Source organism: Gastrolobium bilobum, unplaced genomic scaffold, assembly GCF_033153095.1.
Source record: "Gastrolobium bilobum isolate Gb01-03AN ecotype WA unplaced genomic scaffold, APGP_CSIRO_Gbil_v1 utg45580, whole genome shotgun sequence".
In the NCBI taxonomy this organism is placed as follows: domain Eukaryota; kingdom Viridiplantae; phylum Streptophyta; class Magnoliopsida; order Fabales; family Fabaceae; genus Gastrolobium; species Gastrolobium bilobum.
In genome coordinates this window covers 124,510-143,114 of record NW_026895669.1, presented here as the reverse complement: position 1 = coordinate 143,114, position 18,605 = coordinate 124,510, and the positions used below count along the sequence as shown (strand labels likewise).

Here is an 18,605-nt window from a genome sequence, read left to right as displayed (position 1 = left end):
AAATGACAATCGTTGATGGATAAAAATCAACAATTAAAATATAATTGTAAGAGTTTGTAAACTATTTTGGTTGTAAATATAACTTTTCTCTTTAGATAATCATGCGTCGATGGTTCCTTTTTTCTTTTTCTTACTTTGACTGCTTTGTCCCAACTGTCCTGTGTTTTTCCGAATTTGACCCTGCAGAGTGGATTACATGGGCTGATTATGATCCTTGAGTTTGGGCTTCAAAATTCTACATAAACATTCAATTTGTTCAGCCCATCAGTCTTGTATCAAAATAAAACAATAAAATCACATTAGCATGAGTTACGTTACACAAAGGATGAATGATGGTCAGAAGAACCCTACGAAGCACCGACTCCGACACGATGTTTTCAATACGTTTTTTGATATGACCGTTAATTCGTCAATATGATGCAATACGTTTTCGATACGCGTATCGGATACATTGGAAAAAAAAATTCGAGTATCGGTACTTCATAGGAAGAACCTATCAAGCATGAATGATGGTCATTTAGCCATCATGTTATGCATAACTCTGTTTTATACTATGGTATAAGGTGGTGTTTGGTTGAGAGAGTTTTCAAAGTTTCCTATGTAAATGAATGAAGGAATCCAGAAATGACTTGTTTGGTTGAATATATTCAATCTAAATACCCAGCTATCCTATTTGCATTGCTTTTTTCCATTTGCTGGTGGAATGATAGGTTTTGTCACTGTTGAAAAAGGTAGAGAAATTGTTAGAGACCATTATACCCTCTCAAAAAGGAAACTTGTAGCAATAGTTACCTCTCTTGCCAAAGCATCCTCGGTTCTTGCTCTCTTCTTATCCTTTTTGTAACAGAAATAGACACAGGAGACTTGTAGCACGACTTCTTGGGTGGCAGACTCCGTCATTGGAGCATTCTAACTTTGAAGTCTTTGGATTCAATTGTATTGTTTTGGCTAATTTAACTCTGGAATTGGATGCTTCTTGTTTCTGTAGTGCACTGTTAAAATATGAACAATACCTTGAAAACTAAAATTACAATGAGCAAAAAGAGGCCTCAAAAAGACAAAATCTCAAACATAGATTTTTGTAATACCAAACATACCGTAAAAAAATAAAATAAAATCAAGGTTATTTTCGTAATACCAACTTGTTTTCCCATCTATATTTTACCTTCATCCAAACATAGATTTCATAAAAGTTGCCTAATTTTCCCAGTAAAGTTTTTCCTCACCAAACAACTTTTTTTTACATTTTCCTACTTATCTCACTTTATCTCACTTTTCAACCATTTTCCTATTAATTACATTTTCCTAGTATTCAAAATATTTCTCCAAGGAAAAGGAAAATCATGATAGCAAGAAAATTCCACAACAATAATGAGTCATTGCTGTTTAATTGAATGTCAAATATCTACTTATCGATACAATTATGTTGACATTCCTTACTTTAGTGTTTAATTTTTATGTTTTCCAATTTGTCATTGTTAATTACTCATAAATAATATCAAGGAAAATATATATAAAAAGATAAAAATATAAATACTTCTTATCAATAATTTAAAAATTTAAAGATAAAGATAAAAAGTATAAATAAATCTTATTATTTAAAAATCTGAAGATGAATATCAAAGTATTCTAAATATATCTTATTATATGAAGATCTCAGTATTTAAAAAAAAAAAATTAAAATAACTATGTTAAACTTAAACACATTTTATTATTATTTTTTATCCTAACATATATTATATTAAAATTTGAATTGACAGGTTATAAATTTGCTGAAGGAAAATACATAATATCAAAGGTTGTGTTTGAATTCTGCTACGAAAATAAATTTTTAGTTTTCAGAATAAAAAAAACCTGTCTAATTATATTTATTTTGTAAAAAGAGATAGTTATATTAGTTACTTATTTAATCTTCCTTTCCTTTCTAACTTTTTTTACCTTTTGATTGGATTCAAATCAACAGTTGAAAGATAGAGAAATAAAAGATACATGGGTGTCCTCACCTAAAAAAAAATAAAAAATACATGGGGGTGTTTGATAACAAAAAGCCTTGTTTGGAGATTATGAAATTTTTTACAGTGTGCCAATCTAATTATGAAATTTTACTAAAAGTACTTTTGTAAATAACAGCAACTTTTTTATAACTTCAAATTTAATTATAGTCAAACAAATTTTATTCTTTTTTTACTTTCAGAATCAGTTTTCAAAATTTATATTCAAAACAGATTTTAAAATCAGTTTTCACCCATAATTTGTTGAGAAAAGTATGGAAGAGAGAAGCAAAATGGATAGGTGTGTAACTGTTTTTCTTTTAATATTATATTTGAAACCGTCAATTTAAATCCAATCCAACAATAAAAAAATAATTAAAGTAGAAAGATTAAATAGGTAGACAATATAACATAAAAATATTTCCAAAAATTATATCTATATTATAAATTTTAGAATCAAATTTAAAGAACACGGGTATAGGATTCTGTTCAAATTTAAAGAACATGAGTCTATTTGGATTCTGTTTACAAAAAACAGTTTTTAAATTTTCAACAATTTTTTTTTTATTGTGCCTATCTTTTTCTTATGCCTACTCATCTCCATCCTGTTTTATAATGCCTATTTTGTAAAAATAATTCTAGGATATTATGCTACCTTTTCTTATGTCCCTCTACATATTCATTTTCAACACTATCAGTATTTAAAATGAACAGGTATAGATGTATAGTAGGTATAAGAAAGATAGTCACAATTTCCGGTTAAAAAAATACAGAAAATACTTATTTCATTAAGTACTGTACAAAATAGTTTAAAAAATAAAAAAACTTAACACAATCAAAGATACCCAAAATCTCTAGCTTCAAAGACATTTACATAACTAGTTAAATTGCCACATACAAGTATATAACCAAAAAAACAAACTGTCACCTATAATAAAAATAGGCAATTCTGTCAGAAACTATTTTTTTTAATATATCATCTAATTATTTAAATTTTTTATTCATCAATATCATATTATGAAAAGAGAATGCTACAATGTATTTTTTTTTTTGTTAGGATTTATATCACTATCTATGAAATAGTCATCCATGGACGACCACTTAACTTCTTCAGTGATTATTATTATGGAGAAACAATTTTAATCAACAAAAGTAAATAATAATTTAAAAATGTTTGAGACTAGCAATAAACAATTTATTCGAGAGAAAAAATATAACACTTCTAATAATTTCTTTTACCATTCTTAACTAATAGTGAAAGACCGATAGTAGCATAAATTCATATTTGGTGATGCTCTGATCCATCAATGGGCCACAACTACTAGAATATAACAGATTAAATAACTAATTAATTCAAATGCTAAGGGATATTTTATCCATGATCTTATATTAAGTTCTCCTTTAAATTTTCACATTTATCATAAATAAAAGGTTAAGCATATCATGTACATGCAATTCAAATACTAACGGATATTTTATCCATTATCCTATCCCAAATCCCCACTCAAATTCTCATTTTTTTTAATAATTAAAGGATTAAACATAGAGAAAAAAGAAAAAGAATGTTATAAGAAAGTTGTTAGATTATGTTATAGAGATAGAGATTATGAGATTCACACTTATTTCCAAATAACAAAAAAAACAAAACAACGTAACTGAACAACTTTCCAACAACATTGTATTTCTGTTTCCCTTAAACATATAATATATGGGTAATTCAAATTTAAGGGGTATTTGTCATTATCTTATCTCAACAAATTGATTTCCAGCGAAACTCTCATATTGTTCTATAAATAAGGGGCTAAGGTAGTTGAGTGAAAAACACCCCAACCGAAAGAGCAGAGAGAAGAAGCAAGCTGCTAAGCGAGAAAGTCAAAACAGCATTATTCTCAGTATCCAAGAAGCATATCAACCCTTCCACGAAATTGCATTTGAAAACATGAATATGAAAGTTTTTGGACTCCTCAAACTCAACATGATGCTGCTGGTGATAGTAGCATTGATCAACTTGAACATTGTTTCTGGCTTTGCTCACGATATTCATGGACTTGGAGACCAGCCACTCTCCAGAATTGCCATCCATAAAGCTGTTGTTTCTCTCCACAGTAATGCCTCCATTACAGCCTCCTCTCTCGGAGTCTCCCCTTCTCTTCTCGGCACACAGGTAACATAACATGTTCCTTAAACTTTGCTCATGCTCTCATATCTAAGATAAAACATTAATTTGGAAAAGTCAAAGTGTTATCGTGTTTTATAACCTACTTGGTTTAATTTCTTCTTAGTTGACTCACTACTAACGTGCCTTGATGTAAATGATTTCAGGGTGAGGATACCGAATGGGTGACAGTAGATCTTACTTACCCTGAACCATCTGGGAATGATTGGGTTGGAGTTTTCTCTCCCGCAAATTTCAAGTAATGCACGTCTCTCTTTCTCATTATGTACTTCTATTGATGAATATTGCATAGAACTCACCACCACACAAAGTACAGAAATTTTCAAATCTAATTTATTTCTAAAGCATACACATCTAATTATCGCTAAAAAGAACTAAATAACAATTCTATTTTATTTTATTTTCAATGGCAGTTCAGCAACCTGTTGGCCTCAGAATGAACCAAAAGATCAGACCCCGTATATATGCTCAGCCCCCATAAAGGTGTGTGACATATTAATCTATATTATTGGATTAACTTTCTAAGTGGTGCATAACTCGTGATTTATTTGAATCTTTGTACCAGTTCCAATTTGTGAGTTACCACTACCCGGACTATACAAAGACAGGAAAGGCAACTTTGAAGTTCCAGTTGATCAATCAACGTGCAGATTTCTCCTTTGCGTTATTTACACGGGGAATAGGGAATGTAAATACAGGGGCTCTTTCAGTTGTTCTTATATCTGTTATCTTATCTCTACTAAAGCATACTCATGTTATATTGAGTCTCACCTTAGATGTAGCATGACTATTTACAAATCCTGTATGTTATGTATACGATTATATTATGTTGTGTGCTAACTAGTAATCTTCTGATTGAACACTGCAGCCTAAACTTGTGGCTATTTCCAATTCCATAACATTTGTCAATCCTAAAGCGCCTCTGTATCCACGCATTGCTCAAGGGAAGTCTTGGGATGAAGTAAGTTTATCTTCATGCTTTGAGGTCCTTGATATTATGCTCATCCAAGTAATAGTTTTCATTTTTCGTATTTCTCATATTGTGTCTTTAATTCCGTGATGCAGTTCTTTATGTGAAGGTTAAGTTAAAATTAACAAGTATCCCACAACTCAGATATGTGGAGCTAATAAATTTTGAACGCACACCCACCAATGATAATAGGATTCTGAAAAGATATCATTAGACTTTCTAGGTTTGACATGATACTTTAGAAATATGAATTGATGCTATTTTGATTTTTAAACATACATTCTGGAACCATTATTAGGACTACGCAAGTGATTTCAGGATTGATGGTCTTGTCTTATGCAGATGACCGTTACCTGGACCAGTGGATATGACATACATGAAGCTACACCCTTTGTTGAGTGGGGTCTTCAGGGAAAAACTCAAGTGCAATCTCCGGCTGGAACATTGACATTTGCTCAAAACAGCATGTGTGGTACGGTTTATTTAATCTGCTTAGCATGCCAGCACATTGGGTTTTTATTAAATACATAGTCTGATCCAGTTAGTATTTTTCAGAAAATCTGAATGATAAATTGAATTTCTGATTGGCATTCTGTAGTTTTGTAAACCCTGGATAAGAGTCATCATGGGCATTAAGTAATTTGAAACTGAATAAACTGAAATCACGAGGTTTATATAGATCTTCCCTCTAAAACCCCTTCTATAATGTTCCCTATAATGTGTCATCATAACATACCGTGGAGCACAAATTTATTTTCCAGAAAATTGTACTAGAGTGTCACCTAATGAAATCATTGAAATGGAGGGTGGAAGGGTAAGAAACAAAGAACTGAAAATATAAGTTGTAATACCAAATAAGCTTTCAGGAAGCAGAAGTCAGTCCATGGCCAGTAATGCTTTTCCTGTTTGAATTGATATCAAATATTGTTTCTTTTGTTTTTGGTACAATTTGATAACGATTCATTGCAAGTTATTGCTTCCTTGTGCACCTGGAACTAAAAATGTTGGAATGTTAATTATGTCTCGGGCTCGGCTATATGTTGGAAACATGGACTCTTATACACAAATTGCTTCTTTTTATTCTTTTGAAAATGGATCCCCTTTCAATAGAAATTGCATAATGTGGTTGTTTTGCTACTCTAACTCTGCAGGAGCACCTGCAAGAACTGTTGGTTGGCGTGACCCTGGTTTCATACACACAAGTTTCCTCAAAAATCTGTGGCCAAATCAAGTGTATGCATTTAGATATCCGTTTATGTTTATAACACAATGAGGAATTGGCAGAGTTTGATCTATAGTTTTTCTAAAAAAATATATTTTTCAGGTATACATACCGATTAGGGCATCTTTTGTCTGATGGTTCATTTATTTGGAGCAAGATGTTTTCATTCAAGTCATCACCTTATCCTGGACAGGACTCACTGCAACGTGTTATCGTATTTGGTGACATGGGAAAGGTAATGTTAATTGTTTAGAAAAATAAAATTTATATAAAGAGAAAGAAGATTGTCTGAAATTGTCTTTGGGAGGAAGAACCTAGTATGCTCAAACCAAGTGCAATCTCTAGGCATATGTTAATGTATGGACAAAGTAAGTATCTTTACCACTGATGACTTTATCAAGAAAAATACAAAATGTGAGACTTGAATTTTACATCAAACAAACACAAAATTCTAAGTTAGAAATATACAGTACCCTCAAGATATATCAAATTATCAAGGTATTGCCAAGAAACCAAGTGTTTTGGATATGAATGTGGGCCAGGTTATGGCCCATAACGGTGGCTATGAACCCGTTTGATGGGATTTTTTATTACTGAGATTTTTTTTCAAAATAAAAAAGAAATACTATTTTTTTTTTCCCAATTACAATCTCAATTGTTGTTGCGGTTGTCACTACCACCATCACCAAATATTATTTTATGTATTCTATTTAATAATTTTAGGCGTAAAATATTTTTTTTTAATTTTCACATCCAAATAATTTTTTAAGTTAAAAGTATTTCTAAAATATTTCATCTAACAGAAAAATATTTCTGCAGTTAATACAAATAAGTTATCTGCATTAATTTTCAAAACAACTTTGTTTTGAATTGAAAGATTAGAAAATTATAATTATAAAGATTATTATAACTCTGAAATAAATTAATATTATAAAAACTTCATGATTTTCGCTCCAAAACAATGTCGTATTGGACTTATAACTTATCTGCAGTAACTAACTGCAAACGAAACGAACCCTTCATCTAAATATAAAATAGTTTCAATTTAAAAAAATCATTTTGAAAAGAACAATGCATAAAAGAAAATTCAAAATTATATCCAAACAACCCTATATCTTCGCATTCAACACGTGTAATTTGGCTGAAATTCTCCCATAAAATCTGCCACGTTCACGGCCAACGTAACTATATCGAACTTGTAATTTAGCACTACATTCAAAGAATTTTCGAATTTATTCTCCATAACCTTGAAGATGGTTCCCTTATGTTGGTTTTCTTCCATTCCCTTGGGATTCGTTGACTATTGGAGCAACTTAAATGAAAAGGGTTATGTTATATGTCTAATACAAAAATTAAGAGCCGACGGTGATTTCTGTTTGATCTCGGATCTCAATGGGGTGAGCCGAGCCAAATTTTAATTTTAAAAGATTAAATTTATGTTTAACCTAACCTGTTATTTATTATGAATGTAATTATTAGCATGTGATATAATTTATTTACAAAAAATATTAATTTGCTTTAACTTGTTAGCTTGTTAAAAAAATAAGATAACAAAAATTTATCCAAACAGAATATACGATCAATAACACTAATAATTTCATAAAAATTTATAAATTCAAGTATATCTAAATAGCATAATATAAAACAAAATCATTCAAAAAAAAATCTATTTAACCAATAAAATAGGGTGAGCAAATAGAGATGACTATTATGAGTAATATAAAAAATTAAAAATAAAAATTAATAACTTTTATACAAAATTAAATCTGATTTCAACGACGAATTTTAAATATACAAGTGCAGGCATTCACAAATTGGGCCAAGTATCTAGTTTAGTTTAGCACCCTGCCTGAGTTCCGAACTTTACTATTTGAAAAGCTTGGTATTGGGGCTTCGCCCCCTAATGTTATAAAAAAAAAAAAAAAAAAAACTTGGTATTAATCGCTTGGCTCATCCGTTTATAACTTTATATTATAGTCGCGCTTTTTGAATGGGAAATTCCACTTTAAATTTGCAATTTGTATTTTTTGTTAAAACCAATGTTTAATGGAGCAGTTTCGTTTCCCAAACAAGCAACTCATTTGGAATTACAAATTTGGCAACATCTGCTGCTAATAGAATTGAAATTTCATTAGCTACAGATTGTGCACTAAGTTATTGGCAAAATGGCAAAAGAAATGGTGCTGCATGCCATATACAGTATAATGACCCAAAATGATAAATTTTAATTAGAGATTTAATTTAAAGATTTAAATGTCATAATTAGATTCACTGAGTGATTTCGAGTATTTTGACTGTAATCATGACTATGTTATGAACCGTGCGTTCTGTCGGAGAATTCGCAATCTCGTGAATTAACCGGTAGAGCTTAAATAAGCAAAATGATTTTAGAGACATAATTTGACAATTCTGACGACAAATATGAGTTCAGAATGAAAAATTGTATAGTCTGGCACTTTCCGTGAAAATCTCGTGAATAGTGTTTTTACCGGGTATTTTGTACTGCTGTTTAAGCAACCGGTAGAGTCCAGAAACAAATAATTGATGAAATAAGAATAAGAAAGTCCAATATATGTCAAGCTAGTCAATATAGGCCCAAGAAAATGATAAGTTTATAAGTTTCAAATTTCATAAATAAACAAAGTACAGTTAGTGGTTTCCAGTGCATTTTGTCAAAAACGGTGCAGAAACCACACTGCGAATTATGAATAGTGTTACTTAGAAAATAAAAGTTAATGTAAATGACTTTAGAAAAATAAAAATATATTTGTAGCTTTGAGTTAGTTCCGGGTTAATTTAAGTGAGAATACGCGAAAGAAAAATACCCGGATAAAAGCCACATATGCTATAAAACATAAGTGCCTTATGTGATCACTATTCACTCAAAGAAAAACACTCTTTTCTCTCTCCTTGGGGCCGAGCAGCAGCTATGGAAAGGGGGCTAGGGTTTTGGTTTTTGCTTCTTTGATTTCTCCTCCAATATTTCACCAAATCTTTCACCCAATATACCAATCTCATAGGAAATCATCCAAGGAAGCTATTTCACCCCTCTATTTGAGCTGATTTCGTTTGTGGAGGGAGATATTCATCACTCTATTTTCAAGTTACTTTTCATCCAAGGGAAAAAGTGGAGCTTTTCATGGAGCTTTACTTAATGGATGTCATCTAGGCTTTGGGTAATTGATTAGAGGTAACAAAACTCTAACCCTATGACTTTAGTCTTGTGATTTATGTTGTAAAATCTATGAGCATGTTGTGAGTGGGGAATAATTGATGCTAGAATGTGAAATTTATGATGGATTATTGTTGTTTAGGAAGTTATAGTGTTGAGTAAGCATCCACATGTGATAAAAAATTGAAAAGCCCTATTGCATTTTTCCTCCTAGGTTTCGACCTTCATGGAGTGTGTAGGGGTTATTGTGAAAAAAATTATATTATGTATTGTGAAGGTATAATGTGTTGGAAATGAGTGAAAATGGATGAGTTAGTAAAAATGCCTAAGTAAAAAGGACTTGGTGTCTAAACTCAAAATAGGAACCTAGTGGAAGCATGCCTAGGTGTTTGCAAGTTGTAAGGAAGTAAAGAAAATATATTGTAAAAGAGAAGGATCTTTGGAAATTCCCCTTATAGGATTCGACCTATAGGGTATTTAGGGATATATTTTGTACATTTTATTTTAAATAAAATGTGTAGTAATAAATTGTATAAAAGTGATGAGTTTTGAAGAAAAATAGCATGATTTATGTTGAAAATTCCTAAGGGAATGGTTGATTAAATTAAAGAACACCAACGGTTATAAAGAGGTCTAGACTTGTGTATTGGCATAGGATTGGCAAAAATGCAAAGAAATGAAAATAAGCGATAAAATGTATGCTTTGTGAAAGGATCATGGCATAGTATTATTTTATTGATTTTATTGTAAATTCTTCTCTAGGTGTGCCTAGGGATTGAAAAGGAGTGGAATGCTATTGAAGCAATATAAATAATTTGTGCAACAAGTAAGGGTATTGGTAAAGCTTCAAGAGGTAAGCTCTATGTTTAAGGAGTCTTTTCCTACTTGAGTGCTCCACCATGGTTAGTGAACTGTGGTTGGATTCTATGACTGTTTTTGGATGCTTTGTATAAATGCATTCATATAGAGTTATTTGATGATATGATATGTTTTGTTCTGATATGACTTCGATAATATGATTTCTGTAATAATCTCTGGCCATTGATTGTATAGTACCCTGATGTCCGCTTTGGGGTCCTCTCTCGGGAACACGTGCGTTGATTTTCGCTTGGGGTCCTCCCTTGGGAATGACGGCGCACATCTCTGATATGAAATGGATATATGCTATGTTCTGTTATGATATCTGTTATATGTTGTATTCGTATACTCTGTATCTGACTTTCATGCAGGAGTGAGCCAGGGGTATAGAGAATTCTCTATAAACCTGGAGCTTATTGAGATTTGTAATCTCACCCCTCGTTGGGGCCATATTTTTAAGTGCCCAGGTTTCCGGTGAGACCTCTCTAGTCAGGGACACGACCCGTAGCTGAGGATTTTGGACGTATTGGATTTTGAGTAGCTGTAGGCTACTTCTATTTTGGAGTATAGTGCTTTCACTTAGTATTTCAGTATTTTGTGGATCATGATGTTAAATCCTTTATTTTGTATATAGCTTGTATATGTTTTGTACATGTCTGTCAGTTTGATGCATGTACATTTGAGTATTCAAGCACGTTATATGATGATGTAGTATTCAGATATGTTTACGTTTTGGATTGCATGCTGTTAGATATAGCGGCACTGAGCCAAGTTATGCATGCGCCCATGGATGGGTATCTGATTATATCTGCATGACTGGTACTTCTGGATTGATGTGCTGTATAAACTATTTATCAGGAAATGCATTTGAGTGGGATTGGAAAATCCCTAGTTGTCCAATTTATAAAGGAAACTCTGCCCGATTTTCGTTTACGCCGAGTAAGAATTAAAGTAGAAAAAGAAAAAGTTAGCTCGTATTTTTCGTAAGTTAAGTCTTCCGCTGTTTCTGTTTATATCACATGCATGTTAATTGAACCGGCTCGAGACGGGATGTTACATAAGGCAATAAAATTTTACTGAAAATAATGTTATTTTTATGAGAAAAATATTTGTTCTTTTAAAGAATATAATTTTATGTAATTTTAAATTCTAATCAATGATTTCTGTCAATCAACGGTTAGAATTTATTAGGTCAAATTTATTAATTAATTAATAATTCATAATAAAATCCAATAAATCTAACCGTTAATTAACAGAAATCAATGATTAAGATCTAAAATGATATAAAATTAGATCCTTTAAAAAAAAAATATGATTTGCAAATAACAAAAATCACTTTTAGCCAACGAACACTCTTCCCTTGGCATTATTTTATCATCTTCACAGTTTGCTTTCTATCAATTCTGTGCGCGATTGTGGGGTTGTTGCAATAGAAAATTACTTTTATATAGAAATTCTTATCTGGTATTGGAATCAATGAAATCTTTTATTAACTACTTTTTGATTGGTTTATTACTTTAGCCACATGAGGGTACATGTGTAAAGAAAATATCTTGGAATTTTTCTAATCTTTGTATCTATTAAGTATTAGTTTATAAGAAATTAAAAATCAAACAAATAAAAAATATAATGATTAATGTCTAAAACAATAATTATAAGGATTAAAACTTAAACAAATAAACTTTAAAAATCTTATTTAAACTAATTTTAAATTTTTTATTATTACATAATATATATACGTATAATAAAATATCATAATATAATGGAATATATAATAATATTACAATATTTTCAATTAAAATTATACATTCACAAATTAAGAAATTAAATTAATTTTTATTATTTACTATTTGGAATCTTCGATCATCGCTTCCTAGTGTGAAACCGTTTGCTGATTCGTTAGAAATATCAATATTAAAGTGTAACGAATATCAAGAATAAGATTGGGATAGACCCTATATGTACCAAAAATAAATATTAAAAAAATATAGATTGGGATAGACTCTTGACCAGCAAGTTGATTGAATAATTAAAAATTAGACATCAAAGCGCATTCAATGAATGAATCAGTGGTCGGTCAACTACATATAAATATAATTAGATTCCAAATCCTGCATTTTGTAATGAATTCAGTGGTTCATCTGTTTGACGGAATCAACTTCGTCCTAAAAATATTTGGGCGGTCAAATAAATGATTGTGTTTTCACACTTCGAACTTGACAATAAAGTTACAAGTTTCTAAATTCGGATTGATTCGAACTGCAAATGGTGGCTTTAATTCTAAGTTTCTAGAATTAAAACAGATTTATTATTCCCTTTTCTAGTGCATGTGTCAGTTGGAATCTATTGTCACAAATTAGACATGCATCCCTGTTAATGCTGTATAACAATAAAATAAAATTAATATTAAAAGTAAAAAAAAAAAAATCATTTATTTTGTTTGATTATATTTTATGAAAAAAGAAGACATATCGTTTACTTGATTTCTTGATTTGCATTAAGAAAAAAATTATATATAAATAGATGTGAAAATCATAAAAAGGCATTTCTGTTATTACAAATCAAGCATAAGAAACTGACTAAATAACTTAAAGTAATTATTATATCCATCGCATGAGAATAATATTTTCATAATTGATGCCAAATCTTTATGAAGAATCATATGTAACAAGATTTACTTTACATTTGTTGATTTTTCTCATTTCATTTTCACATAAGGACTACTCGCAAACATCACATTTTTGAATTACAAAATTTTGCACTTATTCACAATGTTAACATCTGCATCATATACAAATATATTATCGACGATTATTTTATTTTGATTCCATATTTTATCTGTAGAGAGACATAATTTATTGAGATTTTTTCATTTTTAAATAATGTTATGTATCTGATCCTCTTTTGGAAGTTTAAGCATGTTTTCTTCTCTCTTCAGGGTGTTTGCTTTGCCTTTTCGATAGGGTTGACTACAATTTTTCCCCTATTTCTCTTTTTATGATTTTGTCTTTGGAACCAAGTGGGCTACATGCTTGAGCCGTGCTTGACACTCATTAGTATTAACAAATTGTCTCAATCCAAGGAGGGACCTTTGTAGTTGGTATATAAGATTTAAATACCCCAATTGGGTCAATGAAAGCATTTAGCAACCGAATTTCTATTTTCTACAAATAAGTTAATTTTTAAACTTGTAATTCACATTGCTTTTGTGATAATCAGGTGATGTGGTGATATGCAAATTTAGGGAGGGGTTAGGTTGGTGGTTGCCCCTTCCTAAATTTTGAATTATTTCATTAATATATATATATATATATATATATATATATATATATATATTATGGGATAAAAAATTTAAATATTATTATTTAAATAAAAAATTATAAAAATGTAATATTTTGAAATTAATTTGCAGATCTATAACAAAATCAGTCGTGTTCCAGGCAGGCATAACTATTCACCCCTCACAGAGACGCAACTTGTGCTAAGTTGCGCCCCACAAAGGCGTGACTTTGAACCATTCACATGGTGACACGTGGCACAAAAAGTCAATAGTTTAACCATGAAATTTCGAAAACTTTTTTGACTCGAGTGTCCGAATCAGATATTTTTATTATTATTATTTCATTTAACTCTTCGAGATCTACGTAATGACATCTCATTGTGTAGGATTTAGTCACAAATATTTTAGGGTGTTAATCTTGGGGTGTCCTCGTACGATTGGGTAGCCTCTGTACACTAACATTATAAAATTATTCGACAACATGCACAAAGAAGCATGTTGTAACAAATCAAGTGATTTTTTTAAAACAAAAATTAACAGGTCAATGTTTGACCGTTGACTTAATATGTAATCGATTAGCTTACCATAATCGGGATTTCAAATCAATTTTTTTTATTCCGCATAACTTTTTGAGATCTACACACTAACAAATTCCAGAAGATTATTTATTAGTCTTAGAAAGTAAAAATTTAAATAACATCATTCTCAAAGATAAAATATGCCAAATGGGGCACAAAGAAGCATTTTTTTGAGAAAATTTTTTGACTACATCCCCTTTGGATATTTGCCAACACAAAACACTTGATTTGGACACTTTAATCAAAAATTATGGCCTTATGAAGTTTTACGGTGAAATATCTCAAATTCAAAAAAAATTAGAAAATATTTTTTCCAAATCTCTTTCAATAAGATGTCATTGCGTAGAACTCAAAAATTTATGTGGAATCAAAAAAATAACCTGATTTGGACACTCGAGTCGAAAGTTATAGTTTTTCAAAGTTTTGTGGTCAAACTGTTGACGTTTTATGTCACGTGTCACCATGCGCCTATGTGGGTGCAACTTAGCACAGCTGTTAAGCGTGACCAGTCGCGCCTACTTGAGGTGCGACTGGTTACTATAAATTCGTAAATTGATTCCAAAATGTTACGTTTTCGTAATTTCTTATTTAAATAATAATATATTATTATTTTTTGTGCCTATATTAGGGTTAAAAGTTTGTTCATCTTTCAAATTTTAAAAAAAAATAAAGAAAATCATATCTCTCACCCAATTAGCTATTATTTCTCTCATTTTGTGGCTTCTATTTCTTTTCTTTATTTTTTCATTTGAATAAAAGTGTGGTAAAGTTATTGTTTCTTTTGTTTAAGAAATTGGTTTCTCTTGATCCTTACATCGTAAATTAACTAACTCTGGTTTGTAATCTGTACGCGATGACAAGGTAAGGAATTTTGGCTATATTTCTAATCTTAACTTGTTCTATTTTTATTTTTATTTTGGTACATTAACTTGTTCTATTTGAAATTAAAGGAAAGCAATTTTAGTTTTGAAAAACAAATCATGATCAAAATGATACAAAAATATACGTTTTGATATTTTTCAACATTTGACACTGTCATTAACTGGATTCATAGCTTCTTAATGTGAAACAATAATGCAATAAATTCAATGCTTAGAATTTCAATTCATGACTACTTAGTACTCATAACTTCAATGTTTGATATTTTTCACTCGTCTTGTTAGTTTCGTTAATTTCATATTTACTTTTTTAAAATAAAAAATTATTTGTTATAATATAAAAAGAAATTTTCCTAACTCATTTGCTTATGTTTGTAATATTTTACATATATTAAAAAAGAATTTTTTTTGAATTTAAAACAAATTTAATTATAGAAAAGTTTAACAATATTAAAAACGTAGAATAAGAGTTAACTGAACTGACCTTGATTTTATATAACAAAAAAATAAACCTTTTATTTTAGGTTCTCATTTTATTGTAAAAAAATTTATTTATAATATTTTTTTTTTGTTTTCTCCCAACCATAAAGTTCGCCAATGGTGATGATGCATTTCATGTCCTCTTCAGAATATACATGACAATCATTTTATTCACTTGTGGAAAAAAAATTCAATTTATGTGCCCAAAAACAAAGAAGGTAAACAAAATTGTTTTTTTGTTTTCTCAATTTTTATTTTTGGACTTCTGGTCCATTCTCTTAATAAAAAAAAAACTAATTTTATCAAACGTAATTTTTAATCATTTCTGATCAGACCAGATATGGAGTGGGCTGGCTAAACTGTATTAAGTCTGATTACACATGGTTGAGATATGGGATTTAGTGCTTGGTCTTGGGCCTTCAGTCAGGATGGGATCAAACTGTGTATCTGTCCTTTACGGTAGCGCGTTAAGTCTGACTGGAGATTCCTGCGAAGACATTCCGATGCTTAAGTCAGTATCAGAGGCAGGTGATGTATGTTGTTAAATGTAAAGGATGATCGTACTTGGTGTTGAACCATTTGTTTATATAGTAGTTATGATGCCGCCTTAGCAAGGCGGCTTGGCTTCTGATTGGCCAAGTTTGGGTTGCAGGTCAGTACTAGGATCTAAGTTGCCTTATCTTTGTTAGTGTCTAGTTGTAGAGTCGCGGTAAGCTAGAGTTGTCTGTTGCTTATTGGCATAAAGGTGCGGTGGGATTGCCTTGGACGTTAAGTTTGCTTACTTGAGAGGGTTTCATCCGCGATAAGCTTGTCTGTCGCGATGAAGGCATTGCGGCTTACGCGCGATAGTTGTCTGTCGCGCTTGCTCTGGATCCTTGGTGGGTTTGGCTTTTTCGTATGTCATTGGGCCTCCATTGAGCCTATATTTTATCCGGATCAATTTTCATTTCCCAAATTAAAAATTAAAAAAAAAATGGAAATGCTAGCATGCACACCTTTGTCTTCTTAGAAATAACAATCCACAAAACGTGTTGTATAAGAATTTCGTGTTAATGACTTCAGATACTTAATATGGAACAGAGATAATATAGCCAATATATATCGTCAGCCTTTTTAAAGTATTATCTTAGTGCATTGTGATGGAGAAATTAAAATATATGTAGTACATTCAAAAATGACTAAATAAAAAATATTTTGCTCCGAACACCATAAATCAGTTATGATAGGAATAATTTTTTTTATAACTTGTATGCTTGATGCGTGTACAAGGGTTATTGCATGTAAAATAGCATATCCCTCAACAATTTTAAGAAGCTCTGTTCTCATAAATAAGGATTAGTTCTCAATAATTTTTTGTATAATCATTGATGGCCTAATTGATTTTGTCATAAAATAATTATAATCATTTTTTATTGTTGAATTACTATCAAACAAAGGTTATAAAATAATATTAATAAGAGTCATTAATTTAATTTTAATCTAACGATAACAAAATAGTTATAAATTATAATAAACAAAAAGTTTTATAATCTATCCTTAAAAGCATTTGGATCATTAAACTACGGGTTTACTACAATACGGATATTAATTATCTTTTTAGTATATTTGAGTCGTTGAACTTCAGGCTCCAACTTCTACTAGTGTATACTGTATAGCACATATAATGAATGAGAAGGTAATTTCTCTGTTATCTTTCTCATACCCAACGCAATAGTAGTAATGTAAAGATATACACCGTTAACCCCGAGGGTAGCTCAGTTGGAAGCTGAGCTCCCAAGAGATTGTTTGGTGCAGGGATCAAACCTTGCCTCAAACAGTTTCTTGGAAAATCTTTGAAGGTCAGAGGATAAGCCAAAAATCTTCGGTTGGGGGATTAGTCTCGTCTTTTCTCCGGTTGCGAAGCTTAGTGCACTCACCCCTACAATGAGGGGCTAGCCCAAACGGGCCGTACCCCGAGGACATGGTGCCCGAAGAAGGTTGAATGGAGATACCTTCTGACAATGTACCAAAAAAAGATATACACCGTTTCCCTCAGTCATGTAAGGGTCGCAAAGATAATGAATCATTTTCTCCAAAACAAAATTGACATACAATTTAAGATATGAATTTAATCTTATTATATTATTTGTGTATAAAAAGTATATTGTTATCTAATAATATGTTGTCAAACTCATTAAAGAAGGAAGTAACAGATTATTGATGATAATTTAACTTATTTTTACCTTAACAATGCATGATAAATTAAATACTTATGATATTATGTAACAATTATATATATAGGTAGGATCTTTTGACACTGATGTCAAATTTAAAATTTGACACCTCATATGAGAGCCGTTAGATCAAAAAATAACAATGGTATCACATGCTTACAAATCAGAGTCGTTGATATTTTTTGATCTAACGGCTCTTATATGAGGTGTCAAAGGATCTTACCTCATATATATATAGAGAGAGGATCCTTTGACACTGGTGTCAAATTTTAAAATTTGACACCAAATTCTAACATTTGATTTTCGCTAATCAACGATTATCATTTATTGGGAATTAATAATTAATTAATGAGTTTGATTGGCGAAAATTATAATCCTTGATTGACATAAATCTACAGTTAGGATTTGTGTCAAATTTTAAAATTTGACACCGGTATCAAAGAATCATCCCCCAAAGAGAGATAGGGAATGATATTTCTCTAGCCACTTAAGATAAACTTATCTCCGGTCACCCGGTATAACTATGTACTCCCCATAGTACATAGTTATAATATTAAAGTTGCCTTTTTTCTCTCTCCAGAAACTTTTCAAAAAGTTGTCAGCTGACGTGGAGAGAGAGAAAAAAAATAACTTTAATATTATAACTATGGGAAAAATGTTTCAGCAGTTACTGTTGGTAAGTTATCTGCATTTATTCCCAAAACGACGTCGTTTTGGTATTGAAAACTTAAAAAATTATAAATATAAAGACTATTATAACTCTAAAATAAATTAAAATTACAAAAAT

The 18,605-nt window shown here is 30.7% G+C and overlaps 1 protein-coding gene across 1 annotated transcript; it reads left to right on the top strand.

Moving 5' to 3' along the window:
- The first annotated feature begins 3,930 nt into the window (after positions 1-3,930).
- On the top strand, positions 3,931-6,937 carry LOC133288508 (probable inactive purple acid phosphatase 27). The gene is made up of 8 exons (XM_061486292.1): positions 3,931-4,155; positions 4,314-4,376; positions 4,733-4,921; positions 5,036-5,128; positions 5,480-5,609; positions 6,289-6,370; positions 6,462-6,594; positions 6,830-6,937. The coding sequence occupies exons 1-8, from the start codon at positions 3,931-3,933 to the stop codon at positions 6,935-6,937; spliced, it is 1,023 nt and encodes a 340-aa protein (XP_061342276.1).
- Positions 6,938-18,605: the final 11,668 nt, after the last annotated feature.

Excerpts from the sequence above, each read along its gene's own strand:
- LOC133288508 (XM_061486292.1), top strand. The coding sequence starts at position 3,931 with ATGAATATGAAAGTTTTTGGACTCCTCAAACTCAACATGATGCTGCTG. Across the intron at positions 4,922-5,035 it reads CTCTACTAAAGCATACTCAT|CCTAAACTTGTGGCTATTTC; the intron begins GTTATATTGAGT and ends TGAACACTGCAG. Across the intron at positions 5,610-6,288 it reads TGCTCAAAACAGCATGTGTG|GAGCACCTGCAAGAACTGTT; the intron begins GTACGGTTTATT and ends CTAACTCTGCAG.